We start from the raw sequence: 21,868 nt of genomic DNA, 5'->3' as shown, positions 1-21,868 counted from the left end.
AAATTGGGTTCCAAGCCGAGACTTCAACCTACACCACAGCTTACAGCAACAACAGATCCCTGACCCACTTAACAAGGCCAGGGATTGAACCTGCATCCTCAGGGATACTCTTCAGATTCATTTCCACTGGGCCACAACAGGAACGCCACAATTTTACCTTTAATGCCTCATCTCTAGCCTAGGAATTGGCTTCTTAAAGATCAGTTGAGTAATAGCAAGTTTGTCCAGTATTTTTTCCTGCACAGTCTGCTCCAAAGACAGTTGAATTATATTCTCCATAGTATTAGTTTAAAGGACCTTATTCCACAAACTGAGCTGCAGGTTTGTGGCAGAGGAATAATTTGGCAGAGGAGAGACAGAAATGCATGTGGAAGCCTTGGTCTTCCTCCTCCAAGAAGGATGAAGCCAGTACGCAAGGATTTATGAGCCCGGGGAGAAAAACTGGGGAAACCATAATCAGGTCTGTTGTTTAGTTAATACTAATGTTAATTGTATTTACTTTCATGAATGTTATTTCTTGGCTTTGCTAGTTGCACTCTAGTTATATAAGATGTTGACTTAGGGTGTGGGGAACTCTGGTTATTTTTGCACTGTACCTGTAAATCCAAAAATATTTCAACATAGGACTTCCTGTTGTGGCTCCACAGGTTAAGAACCCAACATATTGTCCGTGAGGATGCAGGTTCAATCCCTGGCCTCACTCAGTGGGTTAAGGATCCAGCTTTGCTGCAGGCTGCAGTGTAGGTCACAGATGCGGCTTGGATCTGGAGTTGCTGTGGCTGTGGCATAGGCCTCAGCTGCAGCTCCGACTCAACCCCTAGCCTGGGAACTTCCATGTGCAGCAGCTGTGGTATTAACAAGAAAAAAAATAAAATAAAGTAAAATAAAATAATTTCAAAGTAAGAGTTTTAAAAATAAGGAACAAAGTGGAGATTAAAAAGAACAGAGAGGAAATGTAGATTTTTTTGAACCAAGCAGACCCATTCCCACATCAGCGACTATTCTGTTGAGTGACTGATGCTCTGTTATCACATACATCCTTTTCTGAAATATTTCCTTCGAATAGCAAACACTTTAAAAAGAACTATTAAAAATGACACACTCTCCAGACAGACACAACAGGATATGAGTCTCAGCTCCAGCCTTTAACATCTGGGTAATATCAGACAAATTACTTACTTCTCTAAGTAATGGGCATAAGAAACGGCTGTTGTGCCACAGGGCTGCAGTGAAGGATAATTTAGATGATGCATATACACTGCTTAGGGGAGCATGCGACGCACAGCAAGCAGCCTCTAAATATCAGATAGGCTTATTACTATTACTGAAAACATAACTATAATAATCATATCACAGAACCAGCAGGAATAAAAATAATAGTGAATAACAATAACAATATCTGCCATTGGGGAAGGTTGAAGCTTGGGCCTGGGTCCCACTGCAGCAGATCCCGGAGGCTAAAAGCTCTAGGTATTTTGGGGTTTTTGGCGGGTTTTTTTTTTTTTTTGGCTTTTCAGGGTCGCACCCAAGGCACATGGAAATTCCCAGGCTAGGGGTCAGATGGGAGCTGCAGCTGCCAGCCTACACTACAGCCACAGCGACGTAGGATACCAGCTGTGTCTGCAACCTACACCACAGCTCATGGCAACGCTGGATCGTTAACCTGCTGAGCGGGTCAAGGGATCAATCCGAGTCCTCGTGGTTCCTCGTCAGACTCGATGGGAACTCCTCTCGCTGGTTGTTGAGCCCTACAGTGGAGTTTGACATTCCAACAACATTCAAAGTGTTGTTGACAACATCCCAGAGGTGGCAAAGGGATAAAAGTCAAGAAACAGGAGATAGGGGACTCCTCTGCCCTGGCAGGACCCCTGCTCTGCCTGCCGATTCAGGACACAGCTCTGGGGCGTCAGAGCCAGCCTTGGTTGTTGGTGCCCTGCCCTGAGAACGGCGTTTTGGCCGCATAAGCAGACCCCGGGCTGCTGACTCACGCCTGCCACCTGCAGGCCACGGAGCGTACCTGCAGCTCGCCATCCCCTTCACGTTCACGCAGATGCCTTCATTTTGGCAAGGGTTCGGGTCACAGGGGTCTCTGAAGTACTGCGGCCAGGTGGGGTCCTCCAGGGGGCCTGTGTTGTCCACCGACCGCTTCTGTCGTCCGGAATGCCCCTGGGCCGGGCTCTCCAGGAGGGCTTTCTCTAAGGAGGCCTTTCTGGAAGCTTCTTCAGAGACCTGCTGCTCCTGGCCTTGGAGAATAAGGCCGCGGGGGGTCAGCCTGCTGTCTTTAACGTCAACTTCAGTCTGGTTAAGATGGGTGATATCTCGAAAAAGACAAAGAGCCATGAGGAAGATCTACGATGAAGCTCAGACAACAATTAGCTTCCCCTCCTGGAGAATGTTCTCTGGGCTGCTTCCACCTGTCTTGGATATCACCTCTAGTGACATGGAAAAGTGGCTTTGAAGCCAGTGGATTTTTCTTCTAATGCCAACTATTTAATTAATTTATTTATTTAAAATGATTTTAAATTGAAGTATAGTGGACCTAACACCTTAGTTTGAAGGTGCGCAGCCCAGTAATTTGACATTTTTATAGATTACACTCCATACAAGGTATTATAAAATATTGATTGCATTCTCCATGCTGTACATTATATTCTTGTGACTTAACCTGTTTCATACAGAGTAGTTTGGGCCTCTTAATCCCCTTCCCCTGTTTTGCCCCTCCCGCTCTCTCTCTCCCCTCCGGTAACCACTATTTTGTTGTTTGTATCTGTGAGTCTGCTTGGTTATATCTGTTCATTTGTTTTGGGGTGTTTTTTTTTTTTTTTAGATACCACATATACTGTGAAAACATGCCGTAGGCATCTTCCTCTGTCTGACATACTCCACGAAGCATAACTCCCTCTGGGCTCATCCACATTGTCGCCCATGGCAAGATTTCATTCTTTTTTGCTCTTTTTATTTTAAAAGTAATCCAACCGTATTTTTATTTACTTAACATGAAAAAAAGAAGCATGCTATGGGTGTGGATTGAAACTAAATTCAATTCAGATGACACTAAAATTTTAGTTTCTCTCAAGGACAGTTAAAGTCAAGATGGGAGTCCTTGAGCAGCAGAGTTAATGAGGTTCTCTTAGAGATCATCTTTCTTTTTTTTTTTAACATAGTCCCCCCAAAAGATCCCCACCTTCCTTGAGATGCTTAAAAATCCATGGAAAATCAATTGACCACTACCACATAGCATTATTTACTCAGGAAAACCAGCAAAATACCTTCAAAGTCCACAAACAGGATAAGGTCATTGTTTTTAAGGAAACTCTTCCTTTTCAGCATCTGGTGAGAGATGACACCACTCCAGCCCCAGTCGATGGTTCTAAAACAATCACAGCTGTTATGATAGGATCCCACGATGGACGGCCGGTCCCAAATGACTGAGCCGTTTATTGCTGCAAAGTTACAGGAAATCACATTATGGCTTTATGTTTGCCTTTCCAGTTTGTCATTAATGAGTATAGAGAGCTTTGTTAATCAGAAAAAAAAAATATATGCTGGAAAAAAAATCAGGTTATTTACTCTTTCCGGGAGAATTAAAACTCAGAATTGAGAGGGGGAGGAGCAGAGAACCACCCCTCTGAAAGGTCATTGTCCACTACTAAGTGAATTCCTCCATGAAGGGGAAGAGAGAGCTAGCCTTTCTTCCTTTCACAGCTTAAGTCTCTTCTTTGGGAAAAAGAAAAAAATAGTTGCCCATCCCTTTATCGATGCAAGTTTGTTTCCTGGACATACTGACAATCAGTAATATTTTAGGAGTCAGTGTGTTAGTTCTGCACAGAGCTTAGCAAATTCTGAGTCTCTGATAAATGATGAACAGGATTTGTCTTCTCGGACTGAGCTCAGTGAAGCAGAGACTGCCCAGTTTGCTTGTATTCTAAGGAGCAAACACAGAGTCTGGCACATGGCAAGCGCTTAGTAGATGTTTGATGGATGCATTCAGGAAAGAGAAGAGAAGGTGACACTGAAAATTTTAACTTACATAGAACTCAAACTCATGGTTCTCAAAGGGGAACGGGGCTGGGGAGGGATCAACTGGGAGTTTAGGATTAGCAGGGACAATGTACTGTAGATAAAAGAGATAAACAACAAAGACCTACGTGTAGTACAGTGAACTATAGTCAATATCCTGTCATAAACCATCTTGGAAAAGAATATATATGTACATTCTGAATCACTTTGCTGTATAGCCGAAATTAACATTGTAAATCAACTGTATTTCAATTCAAACGAGACCATTTCAGAGTTCCCATTGTGGCTGAGTGGGTTAAGAACCCGACATAGTGTCCGTGAGGATGCAGGTTCGGTCCCTGACCTCACTCAGTGGGTTAAGGATCCGGCCTTGTGTGAGCTGTGGCATTGACCTGCAGCTCTAGCTCTGATTTGACCTCTGGCCCGGGAACATCCATATGCAGCAGATGCGCCCATAAAAAGGAAAAAAGGAAAAAGAAAATTTTACCTTAATGCTCCCCCACGACCATGTTATTGAGGTGCCCGAGGAGGAAATGTGAGAGGAAAGTTAATCCCTCCGGCACAGATGAGAATCCCATCTGTTGGCCCTCCAGGGCGGGGGTGGGGCTGGGGTGCACAGTTCTTATAACCACCTACCCGCTGAGGTCTGGGACTTGGAGGTAGTGAACACCATGCTTGAGGACATTCTCTTCCTGACATCCGGTTCCTGGTCCAGTATCGTCATGATCACCTGCCTGTTTTCCACGGGCCACTCCAGGACCGCGTCATTCTCTCCACTGCACAGGTGAAAGGCAAGTCCCACGTACTCAGAGTGCTCGGAGTTCATGCCACCATGAGGGTATAAGGTCAGCCCCAAGCCGTAGCCCTCTGAGCTATAGAATCGAGGGCTCTGGAGCTTGTCCCCCTGAACGGTGTCCTGCAGGACCTGGGAGAAATTCCGGACTGTCCAAACACCCGTGGGGCATGGGGTTTCCGTCAAAGTGACATCATCCAGGTAAATGCCCCCATTTGAGTTCTGGGGATCACCTTTCGTGCCCTGGAAAAGGTAGCGAAACTTCTTTTCTTCTCTGAGTGGAACATGAGCAATTTTCCAATTTTGGTCAAAATCTCCTGAGGACAGAGAATGAAGTTGGTGACAACGATGACCAATATTTGCTGAGTACTTACTTTAACCCTGGTACCTCTGCATGAATTAGCTCAGGTGACCTTCACAGCAAACCGAAGAGATAAGTCCTGCTATCAACTCATAAAGAAACTTTTCCAAAGGCATGTATCTAGTGTGGGAAAAGAGCTAACAAAGAAAAGGAGACACACGGTGATGTATCACAAAAGTCTTAATCTTGAATTTGTTTTCCATTATTATTTATTTCTGCAGGTTCTGGCTTTTCCCCTGGGTTTGATGGTTTCAATGCACCCCACCCCTTAACATGAGCACTGAACGCCCAAGTATTGGGCTGAACCATATAGAACAGACCCTTGATAAACCAAAAGTCAAGTAATGGCAATTTCTCATGGTCCAAACTGTGCAGTCATGAGGCAGATAAATAAAAGGCTCCAAAGTAGATGATAACTTGCAGGACAAGCTGGATCTCCTCTACACAAAATTGACTCACTCCTAAACATCCAGTATTTTTTCCTCTTCCTCAAATTAACTGAAATTCCATTAAGTAGGGGACTCATCCTCTTTAAAAACAAACAAACAATCCAAAGAGTCACCACTATCCAGATATCCCCCTCTTAGGAAAAAATTAGGTCTATTTGCCTTTTTTTTTTTTTTTTTTTCTGGAGACCGAATTACCAGTGGGGATTTGGAAGAAAGAGCTCAGGTAAAAAGGGAGAAGGCTATTCTAGAACATGGGATCCTGTGCTGTGTAGCAAAAAAGCTGGGGAGGGTCTGGGGAGAGAAAACTGCCAGGCTAGAGCAACTCAGAACTCCCCAAAGATCTGTCCCTACTCTGAAATTGTGCCCCGGGAGTCACCCCAGCACTGGGCTTGGAGAGAAGAGGGAAAATGCTGCATCTTGAAGGGGAGCCGTGCTGGCTGGACCGTGAATTCATTCACATGAGTGTTACAGAAGTTCAATCTGAAGTACAATTAGCCAGAGGGAAGTGTCATTTTCCCTCTGTGTGTGTTGTAACCTAGAAATCTATTTACAGGGCTATACTCTCCCCCAAACTGAAAAGCCCTTTGATCTGCCTTTGTTCTCCGTCATTCTCTTTAAGGATGACGTCAAGGCACAGGTGGAACAGTGCTCTGGTGGCAGCCTGTGTCATTGGTTACAGGCATCCATAGCTGAGAGGTGGAGAAGACGCATGGACCACATCTGTAACATACAAACTGAGGTAGCCGCCAAGTCCTGGGGATGGGAAGCGGTCGGATGGAGGACATGGAGACTTGATGGGTACCAGGAAGTCTGGAATAGGGACAAAGATTTAAGGTTTGGACTATTGATTCGGCAGGGTTAGGTCATGAGAATTATGAAAAAGAGAATCATGATCCATGTCTTGCTAATGACCACCTATCTTTTTATTTTCTTCTTGTGAGTTGTTAACATGAAGTTGACGTGTGGGAACATGGGATTGGTAGGAAGACCTGAGAGGCCGTTACCATACAGGTGGACAATGCTCATCTATACAAGCCTCAAGAAGGTTTCATTTACCTGCGTCCACAAAGCTGCCATGAGTCAGGCAGGTAATGAATGCTACCAAGGTTCTTTGAGGGGCACAGTGGGTTAAGGATCCGGCATTGCCACAGCTGTGGCATAGGTCACAGCTGCACTTCAGGTTTGATCCCTGACCTGGGAAATTTCATATGCCACATGCACAGCCAAAAAAAAAATTTGTTTGAGATGAACAATTCTCATCCCTGTGAGTTCTGAATTTTCACCTCCAAGAGGATCATGGCATCAATAAAAACATTGTATGTGTATACATATTTGCGTGCAAATATTTGCATGTAAGTTGACACATGCTTTGTATGTAAGCATTTTGGTTAAAAAGCACATTTTGTGGGAGTATCTTTGTGGCAAAGTGGGTTAAGGATCCAGCATTGTTACTGCAGTGGTTTAGGTCTCTGCTGTGGCTTGAGTTTGATCCCTGGCCTGAGAACTTCTATATGCTGCAAATGCAGCCAAAAACAAAAAAGAAAGAAAAAAGCACATTTTGCAAAAGTAAGAGCTATTCAAAAGTGGTCGTCACTACCTTGAATTGAATACCATATAAACACTAAGTGAAGCTCAACTAACCTTTCAGGAAAGTTTCATTGACAAGTCAGTATCGGAATGAACGAATTTAAAAATTCATTCATTCCTTCCTTCCAGGGAACTGACAGAAACATGCTTTGAACTGAATGAAATTCAAGCATAGCAGTGTAAGGAGCTAAATTATGCATGAGGAGATGGCTTGAATGACTTAATGCTTATCAGAGTAACATTTTCAGCTTTGTGTGGAAGTGAGCAATAACAGAGCCCATCAATACCATTGAGACGCTAATTCATTTTCTCATTAAATATTTACAATCATTGGTAACACAGCAAATTCTCCATTCTTTTTTTGTTTGTTTTATTTTTTTGGTTTGCTTTTTAGGGCTGCACCTTTGGCATATGCAAGTTCCAGGCTAGGGGTCTAATCAGAGCTACAGCTGTGGCCTACACCACAGCCACAGCAACACTGAACCCTTAACCCACTGAGCAAGGGCAAGGATAGAACCCGAGTCCTCACGGATACTAGTTGAGTTTGTTACTGCTGAGCCGCAACAGGAACTCCCAGCAAATTCTCAATTCTTAAAGGCCACCTAGCTGTCATCGTTCCATTTGACAAAGATGCTCTGTAAATTTCAGCCAGAAAAATGAACCTTCAAAACCACTCTTTATTGCTTTCCCAGGAACCTACCTGGGTAGAGATGATCTGGGTACCTGTTCTTATGAACGGCCTTTACTAAGGAAGTTTCCACCGTTCGAAAGCAATAGCTTCTTCTAGAAGTACACAGGGGATGCTTCCTTTACCTGGACTCATTTTAATTGAGAAATTCTTTGTTGAATGGTGAAATAGGAAAACACGTCTGTCCTTTTCCATTCATGAATGAACCACCACCCCAATAAAAGAATGTATATACTTAGTTTTTATGACCCTGGATCTTGATTTTCAACCAGATTACTCTCATATCCAACAGACTACCTTAGCATTTTAAGGTTTTCATGCTACTCTCCTATAGAAATATAAGATATCACACAGGAATATGTAAATGATTATATGACTTTCTTCCCATCACTTCACAAGTAGGTTTCAAGTCACTTCCGTGTATTAAATAATGGTATCATTCAGTTTTCTAAAACAGATGCAGAAACACTATGATCAAAGATCAACTATTTAACCACCTCCCTCCAGGAGCATCAATTCCCACTTCTGCTTCACTTTTGAATCTTCACCTTGAACCACCAATTTTATCTGTCTTGGCTTTCTCCAAAGTTCTAGTGAAAACTGGATTTTTATATTCTTTTTTTTTTTTTTTTTTCAGGGCTGCACCTGCAACATGTGGAAGTTCCCAGGCTAGGGGCCGAATCAGAGCTACAACTGCCGGCCTACGCCAGAGCCACAGCAACGCAGGATCTGAGCCTTGTCTGCAACTTACACCACAGCTCACAGCAATGCTGGATCCTTAACCCACTGAACGAGGCCAGGAATCGAACCCACATCCTCACAGATACTATGTCAGGCTCTTCACCCACTAAGCCACAATGGGAACTCCCAGATTTTTATATTCTGATTGGTCTTCTTTTTTCTCCCTCTGGTTGGCCTCTTAGGATAGCATAGGTCAGCCTCACCTGAAACATCAATTTCTGGGTGGTCAAAACATCCACTGGGTGGTTAAAACATGCCAGGCATTACACATTTAGAAGAGGAGGAAGGGAGGTAGAGGGAAGGAAGGAAGAGGCGGGGGAGGAGGAGAAAGGGCCCCACCCCAGATGCCCCACCCAGCCAGTCCTCTCCGGAGGCCTCCAGGTACCTTGAAAGGTCTTCATCTTGACCAGCTTGCGAACGTTGCCTGTGCCGTCGTCCCTCCTGACCCAGACGACAAGTCTGTCTGAAGAGCTCCCTGTCATCTTATAGAAAAACTGCAGGCATTGCTGCTTCCTCTTGGGGTAAAGAATCCGAGACTCCAGCAGGGCTGCCTCCTCCACTGCCCCCGAGCTGGTGTCGAAGTGCATGAAGTAGCCAGCACCTGGGGAGAGAGCCCCCCCAGAGTCCCATCTCTGATACTCTGAGCCACAGCCATCATCCAGGCAACAAAAACTTGAACTCAACTGGGGAAAATAAAAAGAAGGCAGGGTGTCAGTATTCTGGCTCGTGTCCATGGATGGAATCGCTGGCCACCGCCACAGCTCTCCGCTGCCTTTTGTGATCGCCTAGATTCCCAAGGTTGTGAAATGCATACCTCTGACTTAAGGAAAATACAGGCTTTAAGCAAAGTTCGGTGGCATTTAGCGTTTATGAGACGGATTCCATTTTCTTCATTAGCTTTCTTGCTTTCTTTCTTTCTTTCTTTCTTTCTTTCTTTCTTTCTTTCTTTCTTTCTTTCTTTTTAGGGCCGTACCCCTGGCTTATGGAGGTTCCCAGGCTAGGGTTCGAATGGGAGCTACAGCTGCTGGCTTGCACCACAGCCACAGCAACTCGGGATCCGAACCGCGTCTGCGACCAACACCACAGCTCACGGCAACGCCGGATCCTTAACCCACTGGGAGAGGCTAGGGGTCGAACCTGCACCCTCATGCTTCCTAGTCGGGTTTATTAACCACTAAGCCAACTTCATCATTTAGAGATTCATTCCAAGGAAAAGAGCTGGCCTCTTTGTTGTGGAAGAAACTGGGGGATTCAAAGGTTGAGGAATTGACTTTTAAATATTCACAATCCTAAGGGTTTGATTTCACCTGTTTCTAGACTAATAACTGGGTGTGTTAGCAGTGGTAAAGAAACACCTTTACTGTGTCATAAGAAGGGGTGTTTACAGGAGGCAGGAGGCCCGAATTCTTGCCCTGGCCCTGGGTGTTCATTCACCTTCCAATGGGAAGTGGCTTCTATCCTTCAAATTCTTTTTATTTTATTTTATTTATTTACTTATTTATTTCTTTATTTTTGGCTTTTTAGGGCTGCACGCATGGCATATGGAGGTTCCTAGGCTAGGGGTCTAACTGGAGCTGCAGCTGCTGGCCTACACCACAGCCACAGCAATGCCAGATCCGAGCCAAGTCTGTGACCTACACCACAGCTCATGGCAATGCCAGGTCCTTGACCCACTGAGCAAGACCATGGATTGAACTTGCATCCTCATGGATCCTAGTCGGGTTCATTAACCGCTGAGCCACAAGGGCAACTCAGATCATCTTTCTGTTTAGCTGGAACTTGTCTGTTAGCCTGGCAGCAAGCTCACAGGAGAGATTAGAGACTGGGATGGAAATGAGAGGCTGGGAGAGAACATCAGGCTTAGAGCACCCCTTGGACACTGGAGACTCTGTGTTTCATAATCTGATGTGTGACAGAGACTTTTGCCCTTTGTCAAGGCAGGAGGAAGAGTGCTAGGGGTTTACAATCTCTGACATTCTCCCTGGTGGTCTGGCATCTGGGCAATAAGCTGGGTACCCTTCTGTGAAGGAACTCTCACCAGCTCTCACACAGGCATGGACTCAGGAACTTCCTAACAGCCCCGTCTTTAAAAGGCAGCTACAGTCTATAACCCCACCCGCTTCCAAATACAGTTGACAGGATTCCAATGACAAGCACACAACAAAAGTGTTTTAAAATAGAAATAAATAAATGGAGGCATTCCCATCGTGACTCAGCAGTAACAAACCCGACTAGTAGCCATGAGGACAAGGGTTCAACCCCTGGCCTCGCTCAGTGGGTTAAGGATCCAGCGTTGCCATGATCTGTGGTGTAGGTCTCAGACATGGCTCAGATCTGGCATGGCTATGGCATAGGCCAGCAAAAAACAAAACAAGACAAAATAAAAAAAAAAAACCCAAAAGCAAATATTTAGTATAAAAAAAGCATGAAGTCTCTCACTAACAGTTTTTATATTGATTATACCTTGAAATGCTAATATTTTGGATATAGCTGGCTTAATAAAACATATTAAGAGAATTGCCCTTGATTCTTTTTTACGGGACTGTTAGAAAATTTTACATTTTTATGTGGTTCCCACTGTAGTTCTGTTGAAGTACTGGAGACAGTACCCTGACCTATAAAGTCATATCTTATCAACCATATGTCCATATCAGTTTTGTCATCACTTCAATGCATCTTTCTTTGGCATGCCCAGAACCCGGATGCTTTTATTGAGTTAATAATACAGATATGAGAAATGGTTTTTGTCCTCGTTCAGAATTCCAGATTTGATAACTAACATTCCAATTGAGGCAAAACATGCTGGCTGCCATTATCCCTTGAACCAGGTGAACCACCTCAGTGTGTTTCCTTTCTGCCTTCACTGACCTGTGCATTGTCCCCCCAAGGTGTGATCCACTTGTCCAGGCTGGGCGCTGTCTTCATGGACCCAGTCAGCATCATCTCTGGTACCCTGAATCATCCCACAGATGTTTGCCTTCTCAAAAGCACAGTGGTCCAAAAAGGTGTGAGTTGTGGCTGCAAATGATATATTTGTCACCTGGTTAAAATTTTGAGTCATCTCATTTCAAATACCTAATATCCTAGGCTCCTAAGACCTCATTGTTTGGATATAGCAGGATCATGAGGTTTTCATTGTCTTGATTTTTTTCTCAGATGCAAATCCTACTGTCATCTCTTGGATTGTAGAACTTGCCAGCATAGATGTAGCCCTACTCACCTCACAGTCAAATGACAAAAAGGCTTACTGTCATGCTTTGCTGAAAATGCCAACCATGAAATCCTTTAGATCAAGAATGAGGTACTTATTACTGGGCTTTGTTTTTAGTAAACCCTTTCTACGTATATAGTAAACAGAATTAAGAAAGTGTCTTTGAAGACTAGTGGAGCCATTTTAGAAAACACCCCATCTCTGAGCATTATGTTACTCTAGGAACCACTAACCCAGACAAAGAATTTTGCAAGATACACAATACTTTCTAGCCTATAGCGATCTTGAGCTTTGCATAAGGATGCAACCTTCCAAAGGATGCTAAAGAAGTTGGACAATTACAGCTCCTTACATTGGTCCAATATTGCACTTTACAAAACACAAACACATACCTGATTTTCATAACCATCCTGTAAAGTAGGTATTATAATTTTTTCTACTCCAAGGATAGAGAAACCAAGTGTATGCAGTTGTCCATTTCCCTAACACAATGGACAGCACATTAACAAATTAACACGAAGGAAAATGTACGGGAAATCTGTAAGGCCAGAGGAATCAGTGCAGGCTCAGCCCTCAGACCAGAGGTACTCACTGCAGTTGTACATTCGGTTCAGCCTCTCCAAATCAACCTCACTGAAGTCCAGGCGCTGCCCGATGATGGTGTTAAACTCAGGGATCTTGGTTGTGATGGTAGGAACACTGTCATTCTTGTTAAATGAGAAAGGCCCATAGTGCATCAGAGACTCGTAATCATAAGGTGTGTTGAGGTCTGTGATGAAGTTGTCATCGTAGGTGTTAAAGTTATGCTGGTAACCTGTCAGGGAGGGAATCCACAGGTCCCCTTCAGTCATGTCTTTTCCTGTCCTACCCTCTTTGACTGGATACTCAAGCAGAGACCCCAAAAAAGGAAGGGGGTGGGGCAGAATAATGCATCTTTGATTTAAATATATATACATACTTAACATATTTTATAATTTGCACAATGTATCTAAATTAATATATATCGATATTTACAAACAATATCGCATGATATTGCATGATAGCATATAAAATTATAATAATGAATGTTAATATAATCAATAGTATATTATATTTATAATATTGATTATATAATTAATTATACAATGTAATATAATTAATTATATTATATAATGTTGATTATATAATTAATGATATAATTATATCATTAATAATATATTAATTATATTTATTCTATTATAATTATTATAGTTATATTGTATATAATAAAACTATATATTAGTATATGACAATATAGTAATACCTTAATTATAGAATTAACATAATAATTAACATTAATAATAAACACACACATATTTTTCAATATGTATTTGCAATATATACATATACTGCAATGTAAATGTAATATAAATATAAAATGCATATTATTAAATATATATTTAAATCTAGGATTCATTTTTTATACATATCAATAAATAAATGTGTGTGTGTGTTTAAGACTTTAAGAAAGAGGAGATAATATATCAAACTGGAAGCAGTTATTCCAAATGGCAGGAGAAGGAGCTCTTGAATGCAGGAAAATATTCAGTTTTGATCCATCTTGCTAAGAACCAAGGCCCTCATCTACCCAGAGCTGTGCCTGGCCAGCTCGCCCACAGGTTAGGAAAAGCAAATCTTACAGGCAGATGGAAAGGTTAGGAGCTGGCAAGGAAGTGGTACCCTGCCAGTCAAGGATCTGATTCTCATGTTCCAGCAATCACCTCATGGAGAGAAAAATGAGATAGGAAGAAAACTGACTTTCCATTCAAGAGAGAAAACGAAAATGTTTTAAAGAGTAGCACCAGTCAGAGAATACACACTGCCGCAGGAAATGCTGAAATGAGAAACAGTCAGGTGCTCTTGTATCCAGCAGCCATGAGGAATTTCCTGTTTGAGCTGCAGGAATGCCAAGTTCACAGCTTTTTAACTTCCTTCTTAGGGAGTGATGAAAGAACTGAACCAGAATGCTTGTGACTCTCCCAGTCATGACTTCCCACCTTTATCCCCTTCTCCCTTTTGAGCTTCCCATCCAATTGTTTTTAATAATTTGGAGAAAACATAACCACCTTTCAAAGCCATCAATGCAGGTACACTTAGGATTGGAGGAGTGTGGCGTTACCTGGCAGGTAGTCCAGCAAGTGCTCAGAGAGTCCCCACATGCTTTTGGAAAAGCCAATGAACTCCTTTGATCAAAACCTTGTTTTAACTACAAAACAAGAATACTGATGCTTCATCTTCCCAACTCATGGAGATTTTATAAGGACGTCACTTGAGAGGGATTGAAGCATTTTTCAAAGGTGGGACAGAAGTGCAAGAAATAAGTAACTCTAACAGGGAAGGGGGAAAGTCACTCCTTCCAGAGCACGTGGTCCTGGGATGGCCATTAAAAGGGTAGAATTAGAAAAAGAATCCAGGAGGCGTGAGGACAGGGCATGGGTCTGGGATCTCCTGGTGACTCTCAGAGGCATTTTTTTCCCCCAAGCCCATGATATGTGGAAGTTCCCGGGCCAGGGACTGAAACTGCCACGATGCTGGATCCTTAACCTCTAGGCCACCAGAGAACCCCCTCAGTGACATTTTAAGCAAGGCACTTTCAATTCACCGGCTATGTTTTCCTTAACTCTCAATAAAGTCATCTGGTTAGAATAGATTCATTTAATTCTTCATTATACAAGGATACGTATCAGAATGCCTTACCAAATAAACAGGGTTTTTTTTTTTTCCTTCTTTTTTTGTTTTGCTTTTTAGGACCACACCCACAGCATAGGGAAGTTCCCAGGCTAGGGGTCGAATTGGAGCTACAGCTGCCAGCCTACGCCACAGCCACAGCCACAGCCACAGCAACACCCGATTCGTAACCCACTAAGCAGGGCCAGGGATCAAACCCACATCCTCAGGGGTACTAGTCAGGTTCTTTACTGCTGAGCCATGACAGGAACTCCTGCCAGTAGACTATCTTCTTAAATAAGATTATCATCAACTGACAATGAGAAGCAATAAAAGTCATAAATTACCCTAAGCAATAATACAGCCCTGGTTAATGATTTTAATTGGATTTGATTTTTCATTCCAGAAAGATTCTTCAGTGATTGCAGGCAACTTAGAGAGAGGGGATTACACCTGATGCAAACCCGGACAGGAGATGGGCAAACACGTTGAGTAACCCATGCTCAATCCAGAGCTGAGCAAGTCTGCAAATTATCCTGGCACATGTGTCTGCCCCCCTTTGAGAAAGGGAACCTCATAGGGTCCAGGGAACCCCCTCATAGGCTCTTAAAACCATTTTAAGAGCACTGAGTATTGCATTCTTCAGGACTCAAAAAGGTGAATGTTTGCTGCTTCCTCGTGCAGTGTTCAGCAGAGTTAAACCTATGTACGAGAAGGTAAGAAATTCAGACCTTCAGGGCAAATGCAAGGTCTAATTAATGCCATAGCCTTTGCCCTATGACCTGCACTCTCCTGTCCCCTCTACACAGACCAGATATGAGGCAATTACCCTTGGGAGACAAATCTCTTGTTTTCAACCTATTATTTCCTACCTGGGCGAACACTCTAGAACTTCCCTAGATTGTACAGGGAGGCAAAGAATATTACTTGGCCTCTAGTTCAGTGATTGAATGGGTGGATAGTGTATTTGTGGGTCCAAACCTGGCAATAGATTAGGCTTTTACAGACCCCACAGGCTCTCTTGATGATATTAGCCATCCTTATCCCTGCTTCCTGTGAGATCCTTTAATGCAAGCTTACTCTAAAAGGAGCTAGTTTTGGAGGTCCCGCCATAGCTCAGCGGTTAATGAACTCAACTAGTATCCATGAAGACTCAGGTTCGAACCCTGGCCTCGATCATTGGGTTAAGGATCCGGCGTTGCCATGAGCTGTGGTGTAGGTCGCAGATGCGGCTTGGATCCCACGTTGCTGTGGCTGTGACGTAGGCTGGTGGCTGCAGCTCTGATTCAACCCCTAGCCTGGGAACTTCCATATGCCACAGGTGTGGCCCTAAAAAGAAAAAAAAAATAGTTTTGGCAGAAGCTTTTATGGGGGTCCATATTTAATTTTTTTGGCCATGCCCATGGCATTTAGAAGTTCCTGGGCCAGGGATTGAACCCGTGCCATGCCACCACAGTGACAATGTCAAATCCTTAACCATTAGACCACCAGGGAACTCTGACTCATATTTAATTTTAAAGTATGGTCAGCTCTTCCAAGTCCCTAAAATTATTAGAGAGGCACTGCAGTTTATGAACTCTTGTGTGAAATTGGGATCTAAATAAAACAGATCATTATAAGGTAATTATTTGCTTTATGAAAACCAGCTGTGGAAATAATTAAGGCACTTCTAATACATTGAAGTTTCATTTATCTATCATCGCCAAAAATAATGCTTTTCCATTTCCTGAATTAATTCCTAATTAAAAACTAGGTGTTTCCAGAAATACAGCATGGAATATTTCCCCTCACCCATTGAGAAACGGTTTGATAAAAATGTTTTAGTGTATTCCAAAGCAGTCTGGGAGTTCCCGCTGTGGCACAATGGATTAAGAACCTGACCGCAGGGATTTGGGTCACTGCAGAGGTGCAGGTTTGATCCCTAGCTCAGTAGAGTGAATTAAATAATTTGGTGTTGCTGCAGCTGTGGGCATAAGTCATAGCTGCAGCTTAGATTCCATCCCTGGCCCAGGAACTTCCATATGCTGCAGGTGCAGCCATAAAAAAATAACACATAATAAAATACCCCTCTGCTTAGCTGTCTCAAATAATTAATTTGGATAGTATGGATGGAAATCCAACAAAACTAAATAACAGCAGAATTGTTAGAATAATTGCCTAATAATATGTGAAATAAAACTTTCAACATATAACAGAAGGCAGAAGGAAAGAGGTGCTTAGAAAGGAGAATGAAGAGGAGTTCCTGTCATGGCTCAGCGGTTAAGGAATCCAACTAGGAACCATGAGGTTGCAGGTTCAATCCTTGACCTTGCTCAGTGGGTTAAGGATCCGGCGTTGCCATGAGCTGTGGTGTAGGTTGCAGACGCGGCTCGAATCCGAGCCGCTGTGGCTGTGGTGTAGGCCGGCAGCTACAGCTCCGATTAGACCTCTAGCCTGGGAACCTCCATATGCCGTGGGAGCAGCCCTAGAAAAGGCAAAAACACACACACAAAAAAGAGGGAGAACGAAAAGACTAGTAAATTTTGATTAATCAGACCTCAAACACAACTGGGGGTGCCATTTCAGATAAAAGTACTATTTTCGTTGCTGTTGTTGTTGTGTTAAAACACCTATCATTGAACTGGTAAAGCACCAAACAAATTGGGGTCATCACAGAGTCAACCAACCCTCCTTGAGTTCCGTAAGATCTCATATCCAGAAAAAGGACCCTGGGAGTTCCTGCTGTGGCACAGTGGGTGAAGAATCCAACTGCGGCAGCTTGAGTTGGGGGTTCAATCCCCAGCTCAAGGTAGTGGATTAAAGGATCTGACATGGCTGCAGCTATGGCTCGGATTCGATCCCTGGCCAGGGAACTTCCATATGCTATGATGTGGCTGTTAAAAATAATAATAATAAAGTAAAAATAGAAAAAGACCCTGACATCCTCAGAGACCTGATTCATTTTACTAAGACAGGAATTTTATTTTTTAACTAATTAATTTTTTTTTTGTCTTTTTGCCTTTTCTAGGGCCGCTTCCCGCAGCGTATGGTGGTTCTTAGTCTAGGGGTCTAATCGGAGCTGTAGCCACAGCAATGCCGGATCCTTAACCCACTGACTGAGGCCAGGGATTGAACCTGCAACCTCATGGTTCCTAGTCGGATTCGTTAACCACTGTACCATGACAGGAACTCCAAGACAGGAATTTTAGATAGATTTTCAACAAAAACACGGACATAAAACAAAAGTGTCCGATTAACTTTCAGTTCACCCCCCCCCCAATGAGTTCACCAACATTCCTTACTCCATGAAACCCTTATCCGGGATGGGGCCATGATCAGATCAGCACAGCCCACAGGAGAGGTCATAGTGTGTGTTCCTCCTGGAGGAGCCAAAGCTCCAATTCACACACAGGTTTGGCCTGGTCAGCCCAGGGCTGGTCTGAGCAAATGATAAAGAGGATAGCAAATCCCCTTGGCTTCATACACACCTGGAAGAATTTCATCCCACCAGATGTTCACATAATCATCCCGGTCGGTCCTTGACTGCTCATGGTAAAACCCCAAAGCATGCAGGATCTCATGTTCAATGATGGCCTTATAGTCACATCCTTGGCCAATGGAAAGGTTCTGTCCAACGTGTTGGTCACCAACCTCAGACCAGCATCTTTAAAGGGAAGGGAGAGAGATTTTCTTCTAGAAAATTCTTAAGCAGCTGAAATTCACAGGATTCCAGAACAAAAATTTGGAGGAAGTAAGGTTTGATTGTTTTTGTTATTGTTACAGCTGCACCCATGGCAAATGGAAGGTCCCTGGCCAGGGACTGAATCTGAGCCTCAGCTGCTACTTGAGGTGCAGCTGCAGCAACACTGGATCCTTTAAACCACTGTGCTGGCCAGGGATCGAACCTACTCCTCTGCAGCGTCCTAAGCAGCTGCAATCAGATTCTTAACCCACTGCATCACCGTAGGAACTCCTAGGTTTGAATTTTAAAAAGAAATTATTAGCAGTTCCATAAGCTAATGGTTCAACCTAGGGGGCTGATTGAAAAAGCAACATTCAGGAGTACCCATTTTGGCTCAGAGGTAAGGAACCTGACTAGTATCCATGAGGATGTAGTGTGGATCCTGGCCTTGCTCAGTGGGTTAAAGATCCTGCATTGCTGCAAGCTGCGGCAGAGGTACAGATGAGGTTCGGATCCGGCCTTGCTGTGGCTGTGGTGTAGACTGGCAGCTGCAGCTCCAATTTGACCCCTAGCCTGGGAACTTCCATATACCACAGGTGTGGTCTTTAAAAAAAAAAGCAACATTCCCTGGAGGGAACATTATACAAGCTTAAAAGTGATAGCTCAGGAGTTTATTATAAAAGTGGTACAAGAGTTCCTGTCATGACTCAGTGGTTAACGAATCTGACTAGCATCCATGTGGATTCAGGTTCAATCCCTGGACTTGCACAATGGGTTAAGGATCTGGCATTGCTGTGCGCTGTAGTGTAGGTCACAGACTCAGATTGAATCTGGCATTGCTGTGAGCTGTAGTGTAGGTCACAGACTCAGATTGAATCTGGCATTGCTGTGAGCTGTAGTGTAGGTCACAGACTCAGCTTGAATCTGGCATTGCTGTGGCTGTGGCGTAGGCCGGTGGCTTCAGCTCCAATTGGACCCCTAGCCTGGGAACTTCCATATACCTCGGGTGCAAAAGACAAAATAAATTAAAATAAAATAAAATAAAATGAAGTGGTACATGCTCAGAGGCAAATCAACCCTACTAATGCATTGGGTATTCCAAAGTATAACACTATTGCTTTTCTATCATGATATTAAGGTGATTCTGAGAGATGGTTGTGGTTTATTTACATATTCTCCTTTATATTTTAGTGACTTTTCAATTTTCCTATAATGATCAGGTGTAAAATTTACGATCATGAAAAAGAACCTTCTTAAAAGTTTAAGTTAATCAAGTCCATTTCTTGGGATATAACCCAATCTGTAGCATTGCAACAGCACGTGGCAGGCTGCCTAACTTTTGTTTCAAGGGCTTCAGGCAAGAAGGAGCTGTAAATTCTCTCAGAAGATGGACACAGGAACTGCTGGCAAATACTCTGAATGCCTCTTTCCCTCTTTTTCCCAATTATTTTTGTCTTTTCTCATAAATCTGATTTTCTCTTTCTCTTAGCAAATCAGAAGCATTACACAAATTGTCTCCTTACCTGCTTTAAATTGTGGAACAAGTATCTATAATCTAACTCAACAGAATAAGAGATTTGAATGCTACCAATGAATTGTGAGTTCCTTGCTGACAATCGCATTAAATTACCTGCCACTGTTTTCCCAAGGTTGCTAACATCATATACCTTCAAATGCTAATAGACTTGATTTCTACCGAAAGCTAGATCATAACTATTTCTAACAACTTTATTAAAGCATAATTTACATACTATAAATTTCACCAAGTTGGAGTTCCCGGCGTGGCAAAGTGGAAGCAAATCTGACTAGGAACCATGAGGTTGCGGATCAATCCCTGGCCTCGCTCAGTGGGTTAAGGATCTGGCATTGCCGTGAGCTGTGGTGTAGGTTGCAGATGTGACCCAGATCCTGCATTGCTGTGGCTGTGGTGTGGGTCAGAGGCTACAGCTCGGATTCGACCCCTAGCCTGGGAACCTCCATATACTGCAAGTGTGGCTTTAAAAAGCAAAAAAAAAAAAAAAAATTCACTAAGTTTTAGTGTACAATTCAATGATCTTGAGCAAATTTACTGAGTTGTGTAAACATCACTACATCACTTTCCTCTCTGACAGTGACGTTTTCATTCCCAAATCAGAGTTCATTCTGCAAAATAACTGCAATCCACAGGCAGCATTTATCTATCTTTTTTTTTTTAAACATCCCTCCCCAATAGAAAGGCCTAAGTGGCAGAACACCATGACTCCACCACTCTGTGTATTTTTAACCTTGTCTTTCTGAAAGAGCCCACTTCACCTCCAGCTTCAGAGGACCTGATGGGTTTGGGGCACTTTGGGCCAGTCCCTTCCATGGACCTGCTTCCTCCCTTTTCCTCTCCCCTAACTTAAATGTAGTAGAGACATCCCCTGGCCACAGGCAGAAAGGGTCCCCCAAATTTACCTCTCTCTCGACCCTCATTGGTCCATTCCACTCCTCTGCCTCTACACCCTCTCCCTTCTTCATCTCTCCCTCTGAAAACAACTTCTTTACCTCTCTGTTTCAGCCCTGATGAACAAAATCCCCACCTTCGGAAGGAAGCAATCCAATCCAGGCAACACCTAGAGGCAGTGATGGGAACTGCAGTGTGATGAGTGCCAATGGGGTCTTGGAGACACAAACAGAGTCAGGGCAGATGGTAGCTCTGTTTCCCAACTTCATCCAGCCCAGACTGTTTGACAGAAACATCACTGAAGACAGAGGTCTGTCTTTCTTTCTCTTCTATCTTTCTTTTTCTTTCTTTCCTTTCCTTTTCTTTTCTTTCTCTTCTTTCTCTCCTTATTTCCTTCCTTCCTCTTTCTTTCCTTCTCTTTCTATCTTTCTCTCTCCCTTTCTTCCTCCCTTCCTTTCTCTTTTTCCTTTCTTTTTTGGCCACCCAGCAGCAAGATGGAGTTCCTGGGCCAGGGATCAGACCCGAGCTGCAGTTGCATCCTGGCACTGCAGAGATGCTGCCAATCCCATTGCACCAAAGCAGGAACTCCAAAGTTCTTCTTTCTTTGTTCTCTTTTTATTTATTTATTTATTTATTTATTTATTTATTTATGTATGTATGTATGTATGTATGTATTTATTCTTTTTACAGCTGCACCTGAGGCACATGGAATTCCTGGACTAGGGGTTGAATTGGAGGGGCAACTGCCAGCCCTCGCCACACCCACAACACACTAGATCTGAGCCATATCGTTGACCTGTGCTGCAGCTTGGGGCAATACCAGGGGCTTAACCCACTGAGCAAAGCCAGGGATCAAATTTGCATCCTTACAGAGACTATGTTGGGTTCTTAACCCTCTGAGCCACAAAGGGAACTCCTTCTTTCTTGACATACCATTTATTTCTTCTTAGAAATAATTAACTATGAAAAGAAAATTTACATCTAACTTTTCAAAGTGCTCTAGCCATCAGAGTACTATAATTTAAAATGGCACCATAAAAAAAAAATGCGACTTACACTTAAATAAACCTGACTTTAAAAAAGAAAAGAAAAGGATGGTGATTTAAAATATGATCTCAACGTAGGAAAAGAATTGAGCCAAGTTTCCCTGGGACCCAGAAGTATCCGAACAATTCATTCTCTACAGAGGGCATTAAAAATGGGATGCAGGGAGTTCCCGTTGTGGCTCAGTAGTTAACGAATCCGAG

The 21,868-nt window shown here is 43.2% G+C and overlaps 1 protein-coding gene across 1 annotated transcript in view; it reads right to left on the bottom strand.

Annotated features, from left to right (window-relative positions):
* Nucleotides 1-21,868, bottom strand: part of MEP1A (meprin A subunit alpha) — a 37,673-nt gene that overhangs the window by 3,198 nt on the left and 12,607 nt on the right. Inside the window, exons 7-13 of the mRNA XM_001928416.6 lie at nucleotides 18,003-18,178; nucleotides 12,443-12,664; nucleotides 11,508-11,657; nucleotides 9,025-9,240; nucleotides 4,657-5,130; nucleotides 3,270-3,443; nucleotides 2,018-2,318 (exon numbers count right to left, since the gene is read on the bottom strand). Coding sequence (XP_001928451.2) covers nucleotides 2,018-2,318; nucleotides 3,270-3,443; nucleotides 4,657-5,130; nucleotides 9,025-9,240; nucleotides 11,508-11,657; nucleotides 12,443-12,664; nucleotides 18,003-18,178 — 1,713 coding nt within the window. The remainder of the gene's footprint in view (nucleotides 1-2,017; nucleotides 2,319-3,269; nucleotides 3,444-4,656; nucleotides 5,131-9,024; nucleotides 9,241-11,507; nucleotides 11,658-12,442; nucleotides 12,665-18,002; nucleotides 18,179-21,868) is intronic.

This window comes from Sus scrofa, chromosome 7 (genome assembly GCF_054392235.1).
Source record: "Sus scrofa isolate SSC_HxYL_T2T_F1_AM1 chromosome 7, Sscrofa_HxYL_maternal_Yorkshire_Landrace_v2.0, whole genome shotgun sequence".
NCBI lineage: Eukaryota > Metazoa > Chordata > Mammalia > Artiodactyla > Suidae > Sus > Sus scrofa.
Note: the sequence above shows the minus strand (reverse complement) of the source record. Positions and strands in the feature narration are given on the sequence as shown.